Below are 26,911 nucleotides of genomic sequence, written 5' to 3' on the forward strand. Positions count from 1 at the left end.
TGTTGAAAGAGATCAGATATGTTAAATGAAAAGCACTGTCACACAACCTTCTGTAAAATATATTTATCTGCAAAGGACATTGTGAGGATTAATGTTAGCACAGCACTCTGCTAATATAAAATCTTATGCTAGAGCTCAATTATAATCAAAGGACTTACAATATTCCTCATATGTTTCAACAATATTGTCAGGTGGGTGCACTCATAGGATATGACTAACTGCACTCCAGGTTTCTGTTCAGTAGATTTTGGACCTGAAATAAGCAAAAGAAATTAATTTCCAGTTATTGAAAGTGTGAATTTCCAGTCAGTGAAAATATTAATGGGAATGCATAGCTAAAGCATTGAAATACTATTTTAAATAACATGTATAACAAAATATTGCCTGCTTAAGGAAGGTCTGGAATTAGAAAACACTAAAGATGAGCTTGTTATAAATATTAGGCCATTAAGAGAGATTTTACATTTTCATTTGTTGTCAGTCTGAATTTCAGCTGGAATGTTAAGACCTAATTATCTGTACCCTAAGGGTATTTTTTAGAATAATGAACATAATTGAACTGTTGTTTGTGATTTTTCTTATATATTAAAAAAAAAAAATCTTACATGGGGTTTCAATTTCTTCCAGTTTGCAGTGGGGAAAAAGAAGCTCTTACTTGTATAGGAGGCAAGGCATATAAATCAGTGCAGAATTTGGCTTACATTTATAGACACAAGAGTTCGCAAAAATGTCCCAAAACAACTGTAGATTTATGAGACCTAAAGATACTAGGTGTAAAGAAAAGGAAAAGATTACTGTATTTTTGCCAATTGCAGGCATGGGTGAAAGTAACATTCCATACTTACCGGTACGGAGGCCAGCTCCAGCCCCTGGAAGGGGCGGGGCCTCAGGCGGAAGGTGCGGGGCTGGGAGGGTCAGCGTCCCCCAGCCAGCCCATCCGCACTGCTTGGCCTGCACTGCCCAGGGCTCCGGCGGCGATGTAAAGGGCCCAGGGTGCTGGTCACTGCTGTGGTAGCAGCAGTGGTGGCCAGAGCCCCAGGCCCTTTTAAATAGCAGCCCCGGAGCCCTGGGCGGTGCAGGCCAAGAAGAAGCTGCCCCTTTTTCCACCCCCGGCAGTGGCCCGGGGGGGGACGGTGGGGGAGGAAGGAGGCAAAAGGGGGGATGACGGACGACGTTAAAGCACTGCGATGGCAGCACTTTAACGTCAGCTGAGTATGGGCCAGTACTGGGGGCCACTTTTTACCAGTTCGCCGTACCTGCCCGTACCGCCTTACTTTCACCCCTGATTGCAGGCCTGATCCCATGGCCCTGATACTTTGCACAGATTCTTATTAATATGCAGTTACAATCTGATCCTGTTCACACTGAAACCAGTGGCAAAAATTCCATTACCTTGAATGCAAGCCCAGTCAGGTTTATAATCTGAACACTGACTCAGTATTTCCTATTAGTATTTTTAGAGGCATTGAGCCAAATGTCTTCACCAAAAAGTTGTGTTTTTTTAAAAACTGTGGGATAACAAATGCAGGTTAGCTGGACTTGCTGTAGAATCCTAGTGGAGAGGCACACGTAGCTTTTACCGTGATGTAGTTAGGTCAAGGTCAACATTTTACCTCCCACCTGTGGTTGACCTCACGTTGCTTGAAGTAAAAATGACAGTCTCTTGTCTCCACTAGGATTTTTGTAGAGAGATAGCTAACCCTCGTTATTTATCCTGCTGTAAAAAAATACCCTCAACCTCGATCATAAACTACTCTAACTTTACTGAAACAAGTAGGGTTTCATTTTACTGATACTAGGACTGAATTTGGCCCATTATATCCATTTACTAGACTAACAAAAAAGTGAGAGTTTGCTCCTGTTATCATTAATTTGTTTTACTGTAGTGCCTAGGAGCTCCAGTCATAGACCAGGATTCCACCATGCTGGGTGCTGTAAAAACGCACAAGAAAAAGACAGTCCCTGCCCCAAAAGCTTGCAATCTAAGTGTAAGCCAAGAGTCAACAGCTGGATAGAGATAGATGGGGGAGCGCACACAATGAAACAATATTGTCTAATAAGACAAGATAGACACAGGGTGGGGAAGGGGTAGTACGCACAAGCAGAGTGAACAATGGGATGGCGGCAACTGTTATGTTAGGTCCACCATTTTGGGGGATGGGGTGATACTTGGGAGGGGATAGGCTAAATGAAAAGAAAAAGTGAGGGCAAGGAGGGTGAGAGGGACAGGGCAGAGGAGAAGAGGATAAGGCAAGGCAGTTGTGGAGTGAAGCTGAGATGAAGAGCCTGAGGAAGGGGGAAGGCAGGGAGGAAGGGAGGGCTGGAGCAAACGGCCAATCAGCAGAGGGCAGAGAAAGTCAGAGCACTTTGAACTGTTTTGACTGGAATGTCGAGAGGTCCCAGATTTGGCTGCTCCTGTTCCTACCGGCTGGAGTCTCTGGTTGGCTGCTCTCTACTGCTCTCCATCATGCCATGGGGTGGGAGTGAAGGCACCATCTGGGTCCTTGTGCCACCGGACTAAGAAGATGTTGATGGGAGGGATGACCCCAGGTGGGCTCCACTTTACGCATTCTCCCCACAAGGGTAGCAATCCTTGCTTTGGCTTCATCTGTTGCTACCAAGCTGTGGCTGGCTCTTCTCTGCAGATTTCACGCCCCCACCCCCTATGTGGCCCGGGGGATCACCTAGATCCCAGTGTACCCAGACTGTGGCAGGGTCTCTGCTGGACAATTCTGGAGGGGTGCTGGGGGAGGGGTGGACACCATTTTATCCCCTCCACTGCAGCTGATGTTAACCCCATCATGCCAGTACAGCTATGCAAGTATGAATGAGGTTCTGTTCTGCTTACATCATTATCAACAGAAGCATCAGGAAAAGAGTGCTGAGTCTGCCACGCAGCATGTTGGAATCTGCCACTCTGTGACAAACCTACTTTAATCCCATCCCATTTTCAAAAGTGATTTAGGCACTCAGGAGCCTTTGTCCCATTGACTTTCAGTGAGGTGTTGGAGCCTAGGTCACTTTTGAACATGAGATTTAGGCTTCTAAATGAGTTGGGCATTGTGACGCTGTGCAGAATGCCTAAATATCTTCAAAAATCTGGGCCTTAGTCTCTCTGAGCCTCAATTCCCCATTTGTGCAACAGGCATCAAATTATTTTACAAAAGATTTGGAGAATAAATACACAGATACTTGGGAGGTACTCAGACATTATCATGATAGCAGCTCAATAATTAATTAGATAATCCAAATACTCCCAAAACTTTGGGAAAGTTCAGATCAAAATCTGAACTTCATAACTATTCCCTATCTTTACAGAGAGCCCCAAACCCAGAACCACAAGTCCTGAACTCAAGTGATATTTTTTTATTCCCCCTCCACCGCCAAAAAAAGGGTGCTGTTTAAACAGAAAGACATGCGTCTCTGACATGGCCTATGCCACCATGCAATGCAAGGAAAATCTTTACTAAGTTCTCATGAACAGAAAACTGAACAGAAGAGGTAAAACCTGCCTAACTAGAAAACAGAGATGCTGCTGTCCTCCTGCTGTAATAATTTGCATACCTATCCTTTTCAAAAATATTTTTGTAAACTGGCCACATTTATTTCAGTTAGGGCTGTCAATTAATCGCAGTTCACTCATGTGATTAACTAAAAAAAAATTAATCGCATTTAAAAAAATTAATCATGATTAATCACACTGTTAAACAATAGAATACCAATTGAAATTTATTAAATATTTGTGGATGTTTTTCTACATTGTCAAGTATATTGATTTCAGTTACAACAGAATATAAAGAGTACAGTGCTCACTTTATTTTTTTTATTACAAATATTTGCACTGTAAAAATGATAAACAAAAGAAATAGTATTTTTCAATTCACCTTATACAAGTACTGTAGTGCAATCTCTTTATCGTGAAAGTGCAACTTATAAATGTAGGGGTTTTTTTTTTGTTACATAATTGCACTCAAAAACAACACAATGTAAAACTTTAGAGCCTACAAGTCCACTCAGTCCTGCTTCTTGTTTAGCCAATCGCAAAGAGAAACAAGTTTGTTTACATTTACCAGACATAATGCTGCCCACTTCTTAATTAAAATGTCACCTGAAAGTGAGATCAGGCAGTCGCAGGGCACTGTTGTAGCTGGTGTCGCAAGATATTTATGTGCCAGATGCGCTAAAGATTCATATGCCTCTTTATGCTTCATCCACTTTTCCAGAAGACATGTTTCCATGCTGATAACACTCATTAAAAAATAATGCATTATTAAATTTGTGACCGAACTCCTTGGGGGAGAATTGTATGTTTCCTGCTCTGTTTTACCAGCATTCTGCCGTATAGCAGTTTTGGATAATGACCCAGCACTTATTTGTTTTAAGAACACTTTCACTGCAAATTTGACAAAATGCAAAGAAGATACCAATGTGAAATTGCTAAAGATAGCTATAGCACTTGACCCAAGATTTAAGAATCTGAAGTGCCTTTGAAAATCTGAGAGAGGTGAGGAGTGGAGAATGCTTTCAGAAGACTTAAAAGAGCAACATTCTGATGCAGAAACTACAGAGTCCAAACCACCAAAAAAGAAAATTAACCTTCTGCTGGTGGCATCTGACTCAGATGATAAAAATGAATATGCGTTGTTCCGCACCACTTTGGATTGTCATCAGCATGGATTCATGTCCTCTGGAATGGTGGTTGAAGCATCAAGGAACATATGAATCTTTAGTGCATCTGACATGACGCCAGCTACACCAGTGCCATGCGAACGCCTATTCTCACTTTCAGGTGACACTGTAAACAAGAAGCAGGCAGCATTACCTTCTGCAAATGTAAACAAACTTGTTTGTCTGAGCGATTGGCTGAACAAGAAGTAGGACTGATTGGACTTGTAGGCTGTAAAGTTTTACATTGTTTTATTTTTGAATGCAGTTTTTTTGTACATAATTCTACATTTGTAAGTTCAACTTTCATGATAAAGACATTATACTGCAGTACTTATTTTAGGTGAATTGAAAAATACCATTTATTTTGTTTTTTTACAGTGCAAATATTTGTAATAAAAATAAATATGAAGTGAGCACTGTACACTTTGTATTCTGTGTTAATTGAAATCAATATATCTGAAAATGTAGAAAACACCAAAGAAATTAAATAAATGGTATTCCATTATTGTTTAACAGTGCGATTAATTGTACGTGATTCATTTTTTTAAGTGTGCAACAGCCCTAATTTCAATGCTAGAATGATTTTGTTATAACAATCTACTCCCAACCCCCTTCTGATATTGCATAGTGACTAGATGAGCATCATTAGGAATCACTTAAACAGTGACAGGAGGGGAAGGAAAAAAATCCAATGAATTGCACAACTTCATAGGTTCAGTGTTTTTCTTGGGTAATTAGAAGCACATGGAAATTGGTTAAATAAATAGCCATAAGAATTGTGCTAAAGCAGTTGTAACAATACAGAGCATAGCATACTTGAGTATGAAACAGGGAGTTATGTTTGAACATAAAGGTACAATTCTCTTGGGGGCTCTGTTGATACTGTGAATTGCAAGAGGTCAACTTCAGCAGTTTAGAAAGTGCATCAGATCTCAGAGTGTAAATTACAGTGTTAGAATTCAGTTGAGCATCATGTCCTGCCCCACCCCTTTTTTATCTGTTCTATTAATGTTTTAGAAAGTGAAACTTTCCATCCAATGGAGGAATTCTTCACTTGCAATCGGTGTTTTTATATACAAGAAATAAATGTATGAATTGTTTAACTAGGTTGAGGACAGTGCCATACATCGGGGAAATACATATTTTAATCACATGAAAATCTGAGGTCTGAAAAAGACACCATAGGTATGAGCATGGCTATTTTAATTTTTTTTTGCCTTTTTCCAATGTATATATGAAACGGCTTTAACAACACAGATAAAATGAACTGAACACAAGGAAGAAAAAGGAAAAAAAAAAGAACACAAGGAGTCTGATTCAGCAAGGCACTGAGCGGGCTCCTCTGAGGCATTAACCACTTTCAGCTTCCATCAGCTACCATCAACAATAGCAGCCAGATGCCATCAGGCTGTTTTTAGCCATCAGGTAACAGTTTAGAAACTCCTGCATTCAGTGCCCAATTGTGGTCTCATTGAAGTCGATGGGCGTTTTGCCATTCTCTTTTGAGACCAGAATTTCGACCTAAACTATAATGGAGCACACCTGCTCTGATGCCCAATCTGGATACAGAGCAGCTGGTGGACCCGCATGCTTGGGCTCTGCATTGTTAAAAGGTGGTGTGCTCTGTCTGTTCTCTCTTATAAACTAGGGCCAAACATTTGTCTAATGGAAGACACAGTCAGAGCTCCCATTGACTTCAATCGAATCGAGATTTGACTTCTAAGGATTGATCTGACGCTCACTGAAGTCAACGGAAAAGCTCCCATGAGTGCCAAAGCATGGCCCCAGGGCTAAATAGAGTTCACAAGTTCTTTTAATATGACTTCTGGATGCTCCTTACTTGGGACTCCAGGGTAAGGCTTGAGTCAGCTGTGGGTTTATTTATTTTTTATGATTACAAACCAAGCCAGCTAATTTATTTGGAAATTAATTGCAACTTCAGGCTGAATGATTTGCAGTGTTGCCAGGTTCGTGTTCCCCTTATTTATTTGGATGGTGTCATAAATATAAAGGGAAGGGTAAACCCCTTTGAAATCCCTCCTGGCCAGGGGAAAGCTCCTCTCAACTGTAAAGGGTTAAGAAGCTAAAGGTAACCTCGCTGGCACCTGACCAAAATGACCAATGAGAAGACAAGATACTTTCAAAAGCTGGGAGGAGGGAGAGAAACAAAGGGTCTGTGTGTCTGTCTATAGTCGGTCTTTGTCGGGGATAGACCAGGAATGGAGTCTTAGAACTTTTAGTAAGTAATCTAGATAGATATGTGTTAGATTATGATTTCTTTAAATGGCTGAGAAAAGAATTGTGCTGAATAGAATAACTATTTCTGTCTGTGTATCTTTTTTGTAACTTAAGGTTTTGCCTAGAGGGGTTCTCTATGTTTTTGAATCTAATTACCCTGTAAGATATCTACCATCCTGATTTTACAGGGGGGATTTCTTTATTTCTATTTACTTCTATTTTTATTAAAAGTCTTCTTGTAAGAAAACTGAATGCTTTTTCATTGTTCTCAGATCCAAGGATTTGGGTCTGTGGTCACCTATGCAAATTGGTGAGGCTTTTTATCCAACATTTCCCAGGAAAGGAGGGGTGCAAGTGTTGGGAGGATTGTTCATTGTTCTTAAGATCCAAGGGTCTGGGTCTGTAGTCACCTAGGCAAATTGGTGAGGCTTTTTACCAAACCTTGTTCAGGAAGTGGGGTGCAGGGTTTTGGGAAGTATTTTGGGGGGAAAGATGCGTCCAAACAGCTCTTCCCCAGTAACCAGTATTAGTTTGGTGGTGGTAGCGGCCAGTCCAAGGACAACGGGGGGGAATATTTTGTACCTTGGGGAAGTTTTGACCTAAGCTGGTAAAGATAAGCTTAGGAGGTTTTTCATGCAGGTCCCCACATCTGTACCCTAGAGTTCAGAGTGGGGGAGGAACCCTGACATGGTGGCAGAGGTGGGATTAACCTGAAATCATTTTGAGAGCCAGTTGAGATTTTTTGAACTAGAAATACAGATTTTAAAAAGGAATTTTTTTTTCCTTTGGAAAGGAAGTCCAGAAAGCAGCTGAAACTGAAAGCAGCTTGTTTTTTCTCTGCTTTGTGGCCAAGCAGAGACAAAAGGGGATTATCTTTGTGAATTGCAGGTTTTCTTTGCCTGGAGGCAGGGTACTTAACTCCTGCAGGGAAATTCACAGTCTTCCAACCCAGAGGTTTTTTTTCTTTTCTTCCTAAAAGTAAATAGGGGGTGTGTGTTCTACCCATTTGCTTTTTCTTTGGGCTGGGTAAGCAGGTTTCCAAGTAGTTGGAGGTTTTTTGCTTTAATTTGGGCCCAGAGCAGAGACAAGGGAATTGTCTTTTTCTGTAGGCTGACAATCACTATCAGAGAATAGGTATTCTGTTCCAGCACAGCAAAATTTTACAGCCAAGTTTTGTTTGTTTATTTCTAAACCTCGGGTGTAAAGTTAGTTAAAAACAGAGAGGTTAGAATGACCAAATCCGCAGCTCGACTACAGCTAGAATTAGCCAAATTTCAGGCTGAGGAAAAACAAAGGGAACATGAAAGACAGATAGAACTCATGCGGCTGGAGAAGGAGGTACAGGAGGCTGCCCACAAGAGGGAAATGGAGGCAAGGAAGCATGTGGAGGAGGAGAAGGAAAAAGAGAGGAAGCATGTGGAGGAGGAGAAGGAAAAAGAGAGGAAGCATGTGGAGGAGGTGGAGAGGATAAAGGCCCGGCAGAATATACCAACAAACCCTAGCAATCCTTCTCCAGGTACCACTTCCCATCCCAGAAAGTTCCCCACCTACAAGGCAGGTGATGATACTGAGGCCTTCTTAGAAAACTTCGAAAGGGCCTGCCTTGGGTACAACATCTCTACTGACCAATACATGGTAGAGCTGAGGCCGCAGCTCAGTGGACCCTTAGCTGAGGTGGCAGCTGAAATGCCTAAAGAACACATGAACAAGTATGAACTGTTTAAATCCAAGGCGAGAGTCAGAATGGGGATAACACCCGAGCAGTCTCGTCGGAGGTTCCGAGCCCTAAGGTGGAAACCAGACATGTCATTTACCCGACATGCCTACCACATTGTGAAACATTGGGATGCCTGGATATCAGGAGCAAGTGTTGAATCTCCAGAAAATTTGCCCTTCCTAATGCAAATGAAACAATTCTTAGAGGGCGTTCCTGAGGAAATAGAAAGATACATCCTAGATGGGAAACCCAAAACTGTAATCGAGGCAGGAGAGATTGGAGCCAGATGGGTGGAGGTGGCAGAGAAGAAGAAAACTGGTCGCAGTTGGAGCGGAGACCAGAAGGGACCACCCCAGACCACACCCTATTACCGGGGGCCACCCAAAGCCCCACCTACCTCCCAAAGAACCCTCCAGACCCCTTATCGTCCCACCACCCCGTTCTCCAGCAACCCTCCTCGCCCCAGTGACCCGTCAGCTGGACGATGTTTTAAATGTAACGAGCTGGGGCATGTAAAGGCCAACTGCCCCAAGAACCCCAACAGATTACAGTTCATTGCACCGGAATCACACCAGAGGTCCACAGGCCCAGATACCTCCCAGATACCCTTGGAGCGGAGGGAAACTGTGAGTGTGGCGGGAAGAAGGTCACCGCATGGAGGGACACCGGAGCACAAGTGTCAGCTATCCATGCTTCCTTAGTGGACCCCAATTTAATCAACCCAGAGATCCAAGTGACGATTCAACCCTTCAAGTCCAACTCTTTCAATTTGCCCACAGCCAAGTTGCCTGTCCAGTACAAGGGCTGGTCAGGAATGTGGACTTTTGCAGTCTTTGATGATTATCCCATCCCCATGCTGTTGGGGGAAGACTTGGCCAATCATGTGAAGCAGGCCAAGAGGATGGGAACGGTCACCCGCAGCCAGGCTAACCAAGCCGTGAGGCCTAGCTCTGTTCCGGAAACTTCTATCAGGACCTGGTCAAAGGTGATGGACCCGGACCCCAGGCCAATGTCTGCAACAGCAGTAGTGGATCCAGTCCCAGAGACCCAGACGGAACCAGTCCCAGAACCGGAACCAGCCGAACAACCAACTCCAGACCCCGTGTCAGCATTGAATCCAGTACTTGCAACCTCAACACCAGAGGGGCCCACCGAACCTGAACTGGCAGCAGCCGATAACCCTACACAAGAGGCTCAGCCGGAGCCTGAATCCCAACATAGTGCACCAGCGGAGAGCGGTTCACAGTCAACAGAAACAGCTCCATCCCCTATATCGCTTCCAGAGGGACCAAGCCTAGGTCCCCAATCCAATGAGGAACTGATGTCTCCAGCATCAAGGGAACAGTTCCAGACCGAACAGGAAGCAGATGAAAGCCTCCAGAGAGCTTGGACGGCGGCACGGAGCAACCCACCGCCTCTCAGCTCTTCTAATCGATCCAGGTTTGTTGTAGAAAGAGGACTTTTATACAAGGAAACTCTTTCTGGTGGACACCAGGAAGACTGGCATCCTCAGAGACAGTTGGTAGTTCCAACTAAATACCGGGCCAAGCTCTTGAGCTTAGCCCATGATCACCCTAGTGGCCATGCTGGGGTGAACAGGACCAAAGACTGTTTGGGGGGATCATTCCACTGGGAGGGAGTGGGCAAGGATGTTTCTACCTATGTCCAGTCTTGTGAGGTGTGCCAAAGAGTGGGAAAACCCCAAGACCAGGTCAAAGCCCCTCTCCAGCCACTCCCCATCATTGAAGTTCCATTTCAGCGAGTAGCTGTGGATATTCTGGGTCCTTTTCCGAAAAAGACAGCCAGAGGAAAGCAGTACATACTGACTTTCATGGATTTTGCCACCCGATGGCCGGAAGCAGTAGCTCTAAGCAACACTAGGGCTAAAAGTGTGTGCCAGGCACTAGCAGACATTTTTGCCAGGGTAGGTTGGCCCTCCGACATCCTCACAGATGCAGGGACTAATTTCCTGGCAGGAACTATGAAAAACCTTTGGGAAGCTCATGGGGTAAATCACTTGGTTGCCACTCCTTACCACCATCAAACAAATGGCATGGTGGAGAAGTTTAATGGAACTTTGGGGGCCATGATACGTAAATTCGTAAATGAGCACTGCAATGATTGGGACCTAGTGTTGCAGCAGTTGCTCTTTGCCTACAGAGCTGTACCACATCCCAGTTTAGGGTTTTCCCCATTTGAACTTGTATATGGCCGTGAGGTTAAGGGGCCATTGCAGTTGGTGAAGCAGCAATGGGAGGGATTTACACCTTCTCCAGGAACTAACATTCTGGACTTTGTAACCAACCTACAAAACACCCTCCGAACCTCTTTAGCCCTTGCTAGAGAAAACTTACAGGATGCTCAAAAAGAGCAAAAAGCCTGGTATGATAAACATGCCAGAGAGCGTTCCTTCAAAGTAGGAGACCAGGTCATGGTCTTAAAGGCGCTCCAGGCCCATAAAATGGAAGCATCTTCGGAAGGGCCATTCACGGTCCAGGAGCGCCTGGGAGCTGTTAATTATCTCATAGCATTCCCCACCTCCAACCGAAAGCCTAAGGTGTACCATATTAATTCTCTAAAGCCCTTTTATTCCAGAGAATTAAAGGTTTGTCAGTTTACAGCCCACGGAGGAGACGACGCTGAGTGGCCCGAAGTGTCTACTACGAAGGGAAATGTGGTGGTGGTGTGGAAGAGGTGAACCTCTCCATGACCCTTGGGCGTATGCAGCGACAGCAGATCCAGGAGCTGTGCACTAGCTACGCGCCAACGTTCTCAGCCACCCCAGGACTGACTGAACGGGCATACCACTCCATTGACACAGGTAATGCTCACCCAATTAGGGTCCAACCTTACCGGGTGTCTCCTCAAGCTAAAACTGCTATAGAACGGGAGATCCAGGATATGTTACAGATGGGTGTAATCCGCCCCTCTGAAAGTGCATGGGCATCTCCAGTGGTTCTAGTTCCCAAACCAGATGGGGAAATACGTTTTTGCGTGGACTACCGTAAGCTAAATGCTGTAACTCGCCCAGACAACTATCCAATGCCACGCACAGATGAACTATTAGAGAAACTGGGACGGGCCCAGTTCATCTCTACCTTGGACTTAACCAACGGGTACTGGCAGGTACCGCTAGATGAATCTGCCAAGGAAAGGTCAGCCTTCATCACACATCTCGGGCTGTATGAATTTAATGTACTCCCTTTCAGGCTGCGAAATGCACCCGCCACTTTCCAAAGACTTGTAGATGGTCTCCTAGCGGGATTAGGAGAATATGCAGTCGCCTACCTTGACGATGTGGCCATATTTTCGGATTCCTGGGCAGACCACCTGGAACATCTACACAAAGTCCTTGAGCGCATAAGGGAGGCAGGACTAACTGTTAAGGCTAAGAAGTGTCAAATAGGCCTAAACAGAGTGACTTACCTTGGACACCAGGTGGGTCAAGGAACTATCAGCCCCCTACAGGCCAAAGTGGATGCTATCCAAAAGTGGCCTGTCCCAAAGTCAAAGAAACAGGTTCAATCCTTCTTAGGCTTGGCCGGTTATTACAGACGATTTGTACTGCACTACAGCCAAATCGCTGCCCCACTGACAGACCTAACCAAAAAGAAACAGCCAAATGCTGTTCAGTGGACCGAAAAGTGTCAGAAGGCCTTTAACAAGCTTAAAGCGACACTCATGTCTGACCCTGTACTAAGGGCCCCAGACTTTGACAAACCGTTCCTACTAACCACAGATGCGTCCGAGCGTGGTGTGGGAGCAGTTTTAATGCAGAAAGGACCTGATCAAGAATTCCACCCTGTAGTGTTTCTCAGCAAAAAACTGTCTGAGAGGGAAAGCAATTGGTCAGTCACTGAAAAAGAATGTTACGCCATTGTCTACGCTCTGGAAAAGCTACGCCCATATGTTTGGGGACGGCGTTTCCACCTGCAAACCGACCATGCTGCACTGAAGTGGCTTCACACCGTCAAGGAAACTAACAAAAAACTTCTTCGGTGGAGTTTAGCTCTCCAAGATTTTGATTTCGACATCCAACACATCTCAGGAGCTTCTAACAAAGTGGCTGATGCACTCTCCCGTGAAAGTTTCCCAGAATCAACTGGTTAAAATCGTCCTTGAGATGTGGAAAATATTGTTAGTCTTTATGTACTTGGTAGTATATTTAGAGATGCATGTGTCTTATTAACTCTGTTTTCCTAGAGCTCCAGGAAGAAATCCCAGCCAGTGTTTCACCCTAGCTGAGATTTGGGGGGTGTGTCATAAATATAAAGGGAAGGGTAAACCCCTTTGAAATCCCTCCTGGCCAGGGGAAAGCTCCTCTCACCTGTAAAGGGTTAAGAAGCTAAAGGTAACCTCGCTGGCACCTGACCAAAATGACCAATGAGGAGACAAGATACTTTCAAAAGCTGGGAGGAGGGAGAGAAACAAAGGGTCTGTGTGTCTGTCTATAGTCTGTCTTTGTCGGGGATAGACCAGGAATGGAGTCTTAGAACTTTTAGTAAGTAATCTAGCTAGGTATGTGTTAGATTATGATTTCTTTAAATGGCTGAGAAAAGAATTGTGCTGAATAGAATAACTATTTCTGTCTGTGTATCTTTTTTGTAACTTAAGGTTTTGTAGAGGGGTTCTCTATGTTTTTGAATCTAATTACCCTGTAAGATATCTACCATCCTGATTTTACAGGGGGATTTCTTTATTTCTATTTACTTCTATTTTTATTAAAAGTCTTCTTGTAAGAAAATTGAATGCTTTTTCATTGTTCTCAGATCCAAGGGTTTGGGTCTGTGGTCACCTATGCAAATTGGTGAGGCTTTTTATCCAACATTTCCGAGGAAAGGGGGGGGTGTAAGTGTTGGGAGGATTGTTCATTGTTCTTAAGATCCAAGGGTCTGGGTCTGTAGTCACCTAGGCAAATTGGTGAGGCTTTTTACCAAACCTTGTCCAGGAAGTGGGGTGCAGGGTTTTGGGAAGTATTTTGGGGGGAAAGATGCATCCAAACAGCTCTTCCCCAGTAACCAGTATTAGTTTGGTGGTGGTAGCGGCCAGTCCAAGGACAACGGGTGGAATATTTTGTACTTTGGGGAAGTTTTGACCTAAGCTGGTAAAGATAAGCTTAGGAGGTTTTTCATGCAGGTCCCCACATCTGTACGCTAGAGTTCAGAGTGGGGGAGGAACCCTGACAGATGGCCATTTTTTAAAGCAAATTACAGCCCTACTTTATGCTCTCCAATGTTTCTGGAATCATCATTTTTAAACAAACCATTCACTGTAGTTGTCATGTTGTATGAAAAATTAAGGAAGTAAGGCAACAGATACAGAGAAATTGATCAAATTTCCTTGAGGGAAACTACCCTGGAAGAATGTTTTGCTTTTATGCATCAAAGGATTGCAAAGTGCTGTGTAAACACTAACTAAACAAGCTTCTCAGCACACCTTGAAGGTAAGTAAATCTTATTCTATCTTCTACATCCCTCGATTTGTCTCACACCTTTCCTCTCAAGACCTGTTTTAATGATCTACCATCAAAGGCTGATGGAACCAGTTCAGTTTGAGTGGATTGGGGTAGAATACTGCAAAAATGACCAACTGCTCTACTGACAGTTTGGTAGAGAATTATAATCCTCCTGTCATCAACTGTTGAAAGATTAGCTCCTAACAATCTCTTTCCTAGATTTGGCCTCGTAAGACATCATGAAATACTGATGGCCTGCAAAAGATGAAATACTAAGAACACATCAAGAAGCACATATAAGCAAGTGCAGCAGAGAGAGTTGTCATGTATCACAAGGATTAGTACAACAGTCTGGTCTCTCTAGGGGTGACACCCACACTAGGCACTGGGAGTAAAGCCTGCACAGGGAAGTGTAATGCACATCTCCCCCCTTCAATGAGCTTGGCTTTTGTTTTAAAAGAGGATAGGTCCTATTTCTCTGCTGGTATAAATGGGTTCAACTCTACTGACATCACCTAATTGTGCCAACACAGACCTTGTCCTATATGTGAACCATTAGAAATGACAGCAACCATTTCATTTCTTCACAGTGTATAGTTGAATGGTCTGGAATTTTAATACTTCCAGTAGACGTTATTCAGTAACAGAAAAATAATCATCATCACTGAATATCAAAATTGTTTTGATGGATATTTTCCCACAAAATAACATTTTTTTTGGTCATCATGAAACACCTTAGGCAAAATCATTTTTTATACTTGTTCCCCCCATGGTAGGCTAAGAGTACCAGGATGCATACAATATTGAGTATATTTCAGAATGCATCCCAGTGGGAATACTGCATCTGTATTCACGACAAAGTAAATTTGGCACTGAGTTTTAATCTCTTCATTGCTAGAAGTATAGTATAAATTCATACATTTTAATTTTTATTGTACTCTCTTTAATAAATGTAATTACCTACAATCTTTGAAAATTAAAGTGGTGTAAGTGAAGGATGATGTCAATCAAAATTCATCATCTGCTTGTTATGGGGCATTCTTTCTAACTAAGAGACAGGACTGAAGGACAAATCACCAAGTTCTCATTCAGGCAAAACTCTTATTAAAGCCAAGTGGAGTTTTGCCAGAACAGAGAGACAGTAAAAATGGAGGCCTGAATCATCCCATATATAGAAAAAAGGAGTAAAACCTCTGGGTGGGGGAAGGGAAGGGGGAAGGTGTCTCCACACAGAATTCCCTGCCTTCTGCACCATCACTCCACTAAAGGGATGGGCTTCACTCCTTGAGAATATGCTTAGGACCCACCTTCAAGCCAGGAAGATCCCAGGCCTTCTATGGGAACCGGGGCCACACAGGGCAATGCATTGTTCCTGTCCCCATAGAATTATAGAACCATATGGTTAGCAGGGACCACCAGGGTTATTTAGTCTACCCCCCACCCTTGCCAAGATGCAGGATTTGTTGTAGCTATCCAGCCTCCTTTGAATTTTAATTCTATCCTCCAAAGTATTTGCAGTCCTCCCTAGATTTGTGTCACCTACAAATTTGATCAGCATGCTCTCTATTCCTACATCCAGGTCATTAATAAACATGCTAAATAACACAACACCCAGAAAAGATCCATGTGGAACCCCACTTGAGACCTCCTTCCAATCCGTCATCATTCCATTAATAGCTACTCTGTTTCCAGTTGTTTAACCAATTATGCATCCACTTAATGGTAGTTCTACTGAGCCTGTATTTCTCTAGCTTACTTATGAGAATGTTATGTGGGATTGTGTCTAAAGTCTTGCTAAAGTCCAAGTATATTATGTCCACTGCATTCCCCTTCTCCACCAAACCAGTTACCTTGTCAAAGAAGGAAATCAAGCTGGTTTGGCATGATCTGTTCTTGGTAAATCCATGCTGGCTCTCAGTGATCACCGCTTTATGCTCCAGGTATTTGCAAATGGAATGTTTTATACATTGCTCTAGTAGCTTCCTAGGTATCGAGGTCAAACCGACTGGTCTATAGTTCCCCGGCTCCTCCTTCCCCCCCTTTTAAAGATGGGCGCTACATTAGCCCTTCTCCAGTCTTCCAGTACCTCTCCTATCATCCATAAGCTTGCAAATATCACCAATGGCTCTGAGATTTCTTCAGAACCCTAGGATAAATGGCAACAGGCCCTGCTGACTTGATTCATTCAAATTAGTCAAAAGAACTCTGCTGTGTTCTTTACTTTTCCTGATCTGCATTTATTTCCCTTTATTTTCTATAACAACTTCTCTGGTCATGCTATTTTTTGTATGAAGAGTGAAGCAAAGTAGGCACTGAGCAGTTCCGCCTTCTTATCATCTTCTGTTACCGGCTCATCTTCTCCACTGAGCAGTGGGCACATGCCATCCCTGATCTTTCATTTTTGTCTGACCTATTTGTAGAAACCCTGCTTGTTTTCTCTAACACTTCTTGTCAGTTGTAACTCATTCTTTGCCTTGGCTTTCCTGACTTTGTCCCTACATACTTGTGCTATTCCCACGTATACATCCTTCCTGACATGCAAGTCCTTCCATTTCCTGTATGTACCCCTTTTGGGTTTTAGATAGCTAAAAAGCTCCTTGTACAGCCACATTGGTCTCCTGTGGCTCTTCTTATCTTTCCACTGCATCGGAATAGCATTATGTTGAGCCTCTAGTATTACATCTTTCAGGAACTGCCAGCCCCCTTCGACTCCTTTAGAGTTGAAGGGGGCTGACAGGGGGCTCCTAGATCCAACACACATCATTTCCCACTTTCCAAAGGAAGTTGAGGGAACAGTGCTCTGGAGGTGGCTACTCTCTTTATGCAATTTAGGGCCTTCTTTGTGTTCTGTGCTGGTACAGTGCCAAGCATAATGGAGCCCTGATCTATGACTGCTACTGAGATACAAACAAAAATAATGTGAAACCAGGGGGAAATTCCCCTCCGTAGCCAAGTAAAGACCTCAGAATTTGAACATTAGAACAAAGAGAAAGGGCATTAACTACTTCAATCTGAAAAATCTATGTGATTGTCTTACTCTCAAAATCTTTAACAATTAGTGTTTTCTAGGGTAACTGGAGATGAATATTCCTGTAAGACACAGATGCTTTGCTTATTTAAAGCATTTCCCAGACTTTTGAAAGCCAAGCTACCCTGCAGGCAAACAGCTTCCTACATCCCTATCTCTGATTATTCAAGGCCTACTGATCTTAACTTGTACATCTGCTGTATCCCCCTCTCTCTGGCTAGTCTTACGGAGTCCCCACATCACCATAAAAATGTAAAGAGTTAACCAACAGGTTGGGTTATTGATATGATAGCTTGGTAGCTCACTAAATACTCAGAAAATAAATGATGGTCCAGTTCACAGAGTGAAAGGTTTTCTTCTTTAACCAGTGTACCATTGGCTACATAATATTTATATGGATGGTCCACTGGGTTCAATTCCCTGCTCTTCTGCAGACTCATCATGTGACATCAGTGTCTCAGTCCCTCATCTGTAAAAGGGGGTTAACAGTAGTTCCTGATCTCTCAGGGGTGTGAAAGATAATACATTTAAGACTGCGAGGTACTTAGATACTACAGTAAAAGAAGTCATAGAGAGCTATAGAACATAGCCCATGAACCCAGGCTACAAGCTGTATTTAAGGTCTGGCTTGAATTTTTGCAACAAAACTCTTCTCTTGTCAGCGCTTTGCATCTTCCCAATCCTGGGCCATCTGGGTATCATCAGAGCAACCATAACCAGTTTCCAATGGCCCTAAGGGAATTGATGGGGTACAGAGATGTCTTGGCCATGGCTCTTGTGCTGCAAGGAGAGGGGCCGTAGGAGCCACTATAGCAATTCTACACCAACAGAGGATCTCTCTACACAAGGGGAATCCTCCAGTGGTTGGTTAAACCAGAATTAGAATTGCTTTGTGTCACTAGAGTGGTATAGCCAAGGAGCAGGGGCTCAGTCTATAAAGAAGAGGAACAAGCACATTGGACATGGAAGGGATGTGGCATTGTTAACAGCCACTCAGTTATGAAATGTGGATAACTGGGTATCCTGGAGCTTTCTTATCACTTGGAATATACAGCAAATGGCTGAACTGTTTTGGTGCAATCAGAGTAGAACGTGGCCTTCGGCATTAGGTTTTATTTCCCCCACCCCCAACTAGTAGGGGAAGGGATGTCAAAGCCAATTGGGGCTGCAGATTGTATTAAAAAAACATTTGTATTAACCTCTACGAGTCAGGAAATAAAAAGTGAACTGAATTACTTACTGGTTATTATACTCACATTAACAAACAAACAACACGTTTACCAGTGGGTTCGGTTACACCCACCTCTGCATTGCAGCATTTAATGTTACCAAGACCTATTCCCTCTTAAAGTGATCAATATAAATAATGTACATGCCTAGGCTAACAAGTGCAGATTCTTCCGGCCAGTCGGTTTTGGACCCATCGAGGAAAAAGCTGAGGACGTGCTCATTCTGAAATCAAATAAAAAAAACAACAGAAATATTACATGCTGTGAATGGGTGGGGGATGTGCTCCATTTTCCAACACTGGTCCCGAAGGGCAACGGGCTGGTTTGTCTCTTGCACATGCACTAGAGGAATAAGCAGGAAAGGGGAGCCTCTTCCCTCCCATTGCAGGGCCGCATGGCAGGATAGGGCCCTAGTACTCCCTTGGATGTTGCTCTATGAATCCAGATGCACACCCGAGTGGGGTGTAATCACAGCCCCGACCATCTGTGCAAAAACTGGGTTTGACAGCAGGCACTAACAAGGGTGCATCCTGCCCCTTTTTGGGGAAGCAGGAAAGAAGCACACCTGAGGGAGTTGTACCTTGGCCCCATGAGCCATCCTGCCCTGTACTAGCTGGATGACTCAGGGACACTATGTCTTTGCTTCTTCTGGTCAGCATGCCACACGACAGCAAGGCCAAAACGTGGTCTCAGATTAGTGTTTCTAGTTGGTAAATATGCTGCAAAATATTTCAACCCCACCCCCTGTGCAGCCCTTCTGTGGAGAGGAAGTGGTGCAGAAGGTCTTGCATTGGTCCCCTGCATGCAGGGTGAAATTCACCCCATTCACTGGACCAGTGTACGGCCTGTAGCGCCACATAACTTAAGTGGTGCAAACGTCTTCTGTTGGCTCTCTGTACCCTCCCATTCTAACAAGGCTAATAAAGAGTTAACTTTCTGACAGAGCTCAGACATGCAAATAGGAAGAAGAGGATCATTTTTCACCACATTGTTTAAAGAGGCCTCACCTCTTGTGCTAGATTAGAGATTTTATTTGTGTTAACTGACCCACGGTGCTCTAGTAAACAGATGTAAAAGGTAGTTGAATTCAGTTTTAGAGCAGTAAAGTAATAAACCAAATCCCCTGGTCTCAAATATTGTGCAGTGCACTAAAAATGTGAATTTCAAAATGAACAGTTATAAGAGTTCTGAATCAAAGCTGGACAGTAATTGCATTTTATTAGCTTTTTCATAAAGCAGCATGTCAGATTGTCCATGCTTTAATGTGGTTAGACTAGCCACATTTATATCAGTGTTACCGGGATTGACACTATAAAGAACTGGATGCTGCACAAGAGCCTTTTCAGATTCCAGCATTCAAATGTCATCAGCATTTTACAGGGCTAAGAGAAATAAGATGTCTCTTATCAACAGCATGTCCTGCTTCAGTTTGACAAAATGCAGCAAGAGACAAAAAACGAAAAAGAGGAGCTTAATGATAAATGTAGCTCCTAGAGCAATTAACATCTGGGATTAGCAGAAGAAAAAGGAACATATGCTCAGCATTCAGATATGATTTAACAATTTGGATTTATTTTGACATTTGTTTTTGCTTTTTATTTTTTTGTTTGAAAAATAAAACCTCCAAAATGCTTCTAAAAATGTCACTTTTCCTTGATTCAAATAGGAGAAGAAGTGATTAGCAAGAAAGTGCCAGTACTCCAGATAACACCGAGTGCTGACAAATACAAGGTAACTTTAATCTTCTGGGGATATCTCATATGTGAACACATATACTGCTTCAGGTAGTAGTGTCATCTTGAACATTTATTAAACAATAGGCTTATTCCTTGAGGGACCCTTATTTGCTTTTTCAGCATAAGTCTCTACAGGCAAGTGTAGGGAGACTCAGCATTTGAAGGACTATATTTTTGGCAGCTCGGCCCTTATTTAATAGTATGAAAAGAAAGCAGATAAATGTAAGTAGTCATCCTACCTTCATAAACTCGAGAGGACAGGTATGAGGAGGCAGAAGGAAGAATATTTTAACACATTTGAAAGGGAAATAAAAATTCTTCACTGAGCATCCTGTCTTTCTACTTCCTCTTGCTTGCTCTTTCAACACTAGATAGGTAGGTTTATATTGGTGACACAGGGAGATTACTGAGTGGGAAGAGCGGAGGGTTATTTCAGGTTACCATAATTGCAAGTTCTCATTTTCACCAGTACCTGCAGCATCATTTAAGAGCACATGGCAAATGGTGCAAAATCTCATGACAGGCATACACATAATGGACACCATTCATCCCTGGTGCCTCACTATTGATTTCAAGGCATGAATTTTGCTGTGTGTGTGTGAGAGAGAGAGAGAGAGAGAGAACAATGACGTACCCAGCATGGTAACAACACACATAGGGAGACAAGAAAGATTAGTGTTGGCAAGTGAAAAGGAAAAAAAAAAAAAACTGCCTCAGACAGCCCAGGACCAACGGGCAGATTGGCCAGCCCACAGAGGGCATGTGAAAACACTGCCAAGGCCAAGGAAAAGATCTTCAAAGTGTTTGTTGTAATAGGCATCCATAACTGCTTGAGAGACAGCAACTGCTCGGCAAATTGTGTGGAGGCTGGGATCTTAAGTATCGGGAGTACGTCTGCATAGTACAGGACATGCTCGTTTAGAAGCCACTGCAGCAAATAATTTAAACACATGCTTAGGTTCACCCCTATTCAGCAAGAGACAAACACATGTTTAACTTTAGGCTTGTGCTGAAGTCCAATTGCAGTCAATGCCAATGGGACTTAAGCATGTGCTTAAGTGCTTTGCTGAACATAGACAGACTGATGTATTAGAGCCTGAGACAGCACGCGTTAAATGAACACAAATTGTATGTTTTGTAAATGGCTGAGTGCCTGCATTCCATTAAGGATTAAATGCTAGTGATCAGAAGTGTTTGGTATTGGTCAAATAGTTTTGGTGGCCTCAGTACATTTCCAAGTGAATAGGTATCCATGTTACAAAGACACATCACCATGAGAGGCAGTAACTGACCCCTGTGTTGTCAATTTCAGTATAAGCCGAGGAGTGAATTGACCATGAACATTCAACTACTCTTTCACAGCGAGAAATGTTCTCCCCAGGTCAGTAATTTTAGTTTAAGTTCCTTAAAGCAATGCCTGTATTAGGAATTTTAGGCAAATCTCCCATCATTGGTCTTATTTTTATCTAATAAAAATATAATCTGTAAAGTTTAATGGTTGATGTTCACCTGGTTGAATCAAAAAGTCAAATATTCCATTAGGGGAATCTACGTACCTGAGCTGTGGGTGTCTCTCTGTTCAGAATTCATCAATATGCTCAGCTGTTAAAATTGAAAAGGACCAAATTTCTGCTCTCAGGTACGCTGGTACAAATATAGAACTCTTAAATCTACTGACTTTGGTATGTATATTCTGAACTTACATTAGTGTAACACACTAGACTTTGGCCAGGTATCTCCACAGGAGCCTAAGTAAAAATTATCTTAATACTTGGGCAAATAAATTAATCATAGTCAGATTTCTAGACAGCAATAATTCCAGTAGAAAAAGAATCAACCTGATCTGTTTTTTTCAGCTGTCTGCCTATCTTCTCTACTCGTGTTAGAGTAGGTCTGGAGTCAGAGAACTCCCATGCTTCTGTTATAGTTCAACAGGCCAGAGAAGCAGCAGGAAAGAAATAAATCAGAAAAAGCTGACCCTGCTGCATCTATGACATCTTCAGGAAGTGATAGGGGAAGATAGGAGACTTCAAGCCCTGTGCATTTTGGCTCTGCTTGATTGCAGTGTATACATGAAAAGTGAAAATTCAAGGGAGCCACACACTTCAGACCCTCATTATTTCTATCACATTAGAGCGACGCCATGAAATGAACACTGGAGCCATTTTCTGATTTCACTTGCATTGGTGTAAATCCAGAGTAGCTCCAGTGACATCACTGGGTTATTTTGGACTTACACCACTATGTACATGGGGAGAGAATTTGGCCCTGCAGGTTATACAACATTCCACCATATTTATGAGGGATTTCTTTGCTCAAATAAAAGAAAGATGTGAAAAAAATTTAAAATACAGATATGCCCCTTTTCAACCTTAATTACTTTTTTGCAAAGCATTAGTTAGACTAGCAAAAGGTGCAAAATTATCGCCTGATTCTCATTTATACTAAGGTCTTAAAGTGTGTACTTATGTAATTTACAGCCATTTCAATTTACACCCACTTTAAAGCTTCTTTACATTGTCATAGTGGTATAAAAAGACTTCAGTATAGGTAAAAATCAGGCCCTGTATGTTTCAATGTGCTAGAATCACATCTGATGTTAGCAGTAAAATTTCAATGACATCCATGGACTTTTATGTGCTTACACTAATACTGAATTTGGCCCAATGTTTTTAGAAGTATCTTGTGGATAAGTAAAAACAACTGCACACAGGAAAAAAAACAATAAACTTCACCTTCCCCACAGTTAATGTAGTGTAGTTTTGCTAATTGAGCTTTCTCTGAAATTTTCAAAAACCCAACCCACACGCGCCCCAAAACAAACCAAAAACCTTTATGTATGAACTCAGTGGGACAATTCAGGTACGTTTAATTAAGCACATGCTTTTTGGTAGAATAGGAACTGACATCTAAAATCTGTGAGCTGCATGAGCACATTGTAAATCCAATATATTGAAACCAAAACAAACACCACACATTTTTTAAACAAAAAGAGATGAGAAAATAATCCATGCCCACCTGAGTAAGTTGATGAATTCTAAACAGCAACCCCTCACACACATTCAGGTACATAGATTGCTAGTTTCCTATTTATTATTCCTATTTATTATACAAAATATTGAGGGCTGAAAAATTAACATTACTTAATATTCAGTTCCATGATTGAAGTTAAGCTTTTTGTACGCCAAGGCCAGCTGCAACTTCCCCTTCAAACTACGCAGAAAAAAAATCACCTTAGTCAACAACTGACATGTTGCTGCTTGACACAGGACCCAAGAGCTGACTCAATTAATAGTGCCTTAATTTGGTTTTGACTCCTTAGGGAGTGGACAGTCTCCTAGAGCATGGCATTAAAATGATGAGCAACTGTGATAGCCCTAATTTATTTTATATATTATGGCTTTTGGGTTGTTATGGACCTGCAATTTCTATTTAGCCTATCACTCAGCTAGAGTTAGCAGTGGGCATAAAAAAAAAAAGTCTGTCTGTGAATGTCACAGATTTGATTTACACTGAGATAACGTGTAATTTTGTTGTTCCCATGTTTCAAACCTTCAATTTATTGTGTCTTGATGTTTCAACTAGTTTCTGGATTGTTCTCCCACAGTAAGACACCACTTGGCTGCTATTATTTAATGAGGCAAAACTGCAAGAGTCCAAATATTTCTGAACATGTTCTCATGTTTATCCATGATTATTGCCCCAGTATATGCAACTAATCAACCAACCATGATATAATCGGTGCAAAATTACAATATTTTTCTACCACACATGTAATACAATTGATTTCATGGAAATAAAATTAAACTAAAAAAACGTGCTGACATTTGTCCTTAATCATTGACTTAAGCTACTCTACTTAATATCAAAATAAAGATGCATGCATACTAGAAATTTGCTGTTTTAATTCCTGTTTGTAGCCAGATGGATATTAACTGCAATGTTTTACAAAAGAAAATTCACTCAGACAACTTTCTGTGAAAACATATCAGTTTTGATGGAACTTTCATTGGGAATATTTCTCAGGTCAAAACCAGAGGAAGCGAGAGAGAGAGAGAAACCCACTTGGAAATAGACCATAACATTGTGGGTAGAGCAGTCACCTGGGATATTGGAGATTGAGGTGCAGGTCCCAGTTCTGCTGGATTCAGGGCAGGGACTTGAACTTGGTTAGCCCACCAGGGAGGGTATTTCTCGAAAATTTTGAAAGGTCTTGGTTTTGTCCTGATGCAGAATAAACTAAATACTGAAACCTCAACATTTTTACAAGAAACTGAATTCTTGTTTTCCTGCACCCATGCTCAGGAGCTCTCAGGGTAGGTATGTTCGCCCTCCCATCTGAACTGTCTGGCTCCCTTTTAAACTCATCTTCCAGTCGGATCAGGCTCTGCAGGTGTAGGGGGCGGGGGTGTAGTCACCTGGGCCAACAACTGCTCCTTAACCCCTTCAAAAGAAGGGGTTTATAGACCCTGTCACAGTATGGACATTGGTATGTGTGGATAATTTAAATTTTCTATTCTTTAAAATACATTGTATTGGTATTTTAAATGTTTTAAATAAGGATTTGACTCCATCAGAATTACAATACAAACAATAAGGTAGATAGTCCCTTCCCCCGCTATGTTAAATCATTTAACAGAAAAGGCCAGTCTTAAACATAACACTGTTTCAGTAATAAGCACTTAGTTTGGTCTGAAGAGTATGCACACTCACATGAGTCAGTGAGAAATCGGAGTGTAGTCCAATTCTCTTTAATTCTAGCATTTTTAGCTACATAACGATAAGTCTGAGTTTGCAGTACCTCCTGCAAAAGCAGAGCAAGAGTTTTCATAGTTGCACAAAGTGACAATTTATGTCTATGAAATCAGGATAATCAGTTTAGAAATGATAGACAGAGGAATTTATAATTAAAATCTCTTCCACTTTTTGGGTTTCCACAGCCTGAGCCCACACCCTCGGCCTCAACTTGGCTAAAACACAATTCAGCAGGACAAAAATTTATCAGGTTAATAGATGTAAAAGACAAAGAGTTTCATGCTATAGGCATCTGCACTTTCAAGACACACCAAACATTTATTCTTCACAAACTCCTTAATTATTTATTACTACCCATTTTTACTAATGCATAGTAAAAATACAAGTAACTCTTGAACAGAGAACTATCATTAGATATGGCTTAGGCTATGCTTTCTAGTCGCATGAGAAAAAGGACAGATTTGACTAGAAAGTTGTCTGAGATGAGAAGACAGAGAGAAGCAAGTAAATACAATAATTTTTTTATCAAGAAAATCTCCTAACGAATACTTTCCGCTTGGAACTTAACCAAACATCCACTATGGGGAAAGGGAAAGTTCATACTATTTAAAAAACAAGGATCTCTTAGCCATTAATATAAAGAAAATGACCCACTGAACCAGTCTCCTTGATCTAAATATATCAGTATGTTCAGAATATCTAACATCCCCTGGCAGGAGAGCAACATTAAAGTAAAACATCACAATTCAGTGATTTTGGAACGCCATTGACTATATTAAGATGATCCCTAGAATTACTAGTTAGATACATAATGGGTAGGAAGACAATGTACAGCATACGGTAACATTTTACAGATGAAAACTATCCACCTATTATTCCTCCCATTAATATGGTCCACTGATCTTGTACACCATTAACTACAGCACATATTCTACTGTAAAAGATTAGTTTCAGAGTAACAGCCATGTTAGTCTGTATTTGCAAAAAGAAAAGGAGTCCTTGTGGCACCTTAGAGACTAACCAATTTATTTGAGCATGAGCTTTCGTGACTATAAAGTCTGCTGCAGTTTCCACGGTATGCATCTGATGAAGTGAGCTGTAGCTCACGAAAGCTCATGCTCAAATAAATTGGTTAGTGTCTAAGGTGCCACAAGGACTCCTTTTCTTTTTGTAAAAGATTAGTTTCTCTGTCATCATTTTAATAGTTGTCCCTAAACTCTCATCTCCTTGGCTCACAGTTCTTGTCTGCACTGGAACTGAACTCTGTATCAACTGAGCCACTGGTAAATGAACTGGTTGTATTGTACATCCACACTACCCATGTTGGAGTGGTTTAAGTTTTGCCCTCTATCCACAAGAGCACTGTTCTAAACAGTTTAATTTACAGAGTCCTCTGGGTACCTACCCCACAATTCCCACTCAGCTCCCAGCAGTCTGGGAGCAGACTCAAGGCCACTAGTGCTCTGTGGGATGGTAATGGGAGGATTAGATGAATTATTAAACAAGATGAGTGGTAATGTGTTCTAACTGGCCATTAGACCATTTCTAGGGGGGTTTTTGTGTGCAGACACAAAGGATTTTACAAATATTCAGAGGTGATGTGTTTGTGGGGGAGAGCATGCAGCTGCTTGGCTTGTACTAAGCATGCTCACTAACATCCGCTGAAGCTTCTGCCCTCACTCTGCCCTTTCCCTCCCTCCCCTCCTATCCCCCTCCCCCCACTATTGGCAGGTACAGATCGTCTCTGCAAATATTCAAGGGGCTTCTATCAGTTTAATTTCCCTAGTGTAGACCAGGTTATAGTTTCTGCACTGTAGTGCCTGGCCCAAATGAAAGCCAGTCTACTGAAGGCAGGCCTAGGGCACAATTAAGACACAGAGCCTTTCACTTCTAAGTTACTAGCCTGAAACAGCCTAAGATCACTAATGATCAAAAAGAGCTCATGTGAAAAACTGGTGGTCTTAGTCCCACTTCACTGTAGGGCAGGGTCTATACAGCACATAAAAGCTAACGCAAAAACTCTGAATTTTTACTGGCAATCTCAGTAGAGAGGCCAAGGACTGAACTGGCCTGGAGTCCGAAGTC

At 42.2% G+C, this 26,911-nt stretch overlaps 1 protein-coding gene across 1 annotated transcript in view; it reads right to left on the bottom strand.

Annotated features, from left to right (window-relative positions):
- PIK3C2G (phosphatidylinositol-4-phosphate 3-kinase catalytic subunit type 2 gamma) overlaps positions 1-26,911 on the bottom strand; it is a 289,894-nt gene that overhangs the window by 39,564 nt on the left and 223,419 nt on the right. The window contains exons 30-31 of the mRNA XM_077831041.1: positions 18,483-18,558; positions 159-253 (exon numbers count right to left, since the gene is read on the bottom strand). Coding sequence (XP_077687167.1) covers positions 159-253; positions 18,483-18,558 — 171 coding nt within the window. The remainder of the gene's footprint in view (positions 1-158; positions 254-18,482; positions 18,559-26,911) is intronic.

This window comes from Eretmochelys imbricata, chromosome 1, assembly GCF_965152235.1.
Source record: "Eretmochelys imbricata isolate rEreImb1 chromosome 1, rEreImb1.hap1, whole genome shotgun sequence".
In the NCBI taxonomy this organism is placed as follows: Eukaryota; Metazoa; Chordata; order Testudines; family Cheloniidae; genus Eretmochelys; species Eretmochelys imbricata.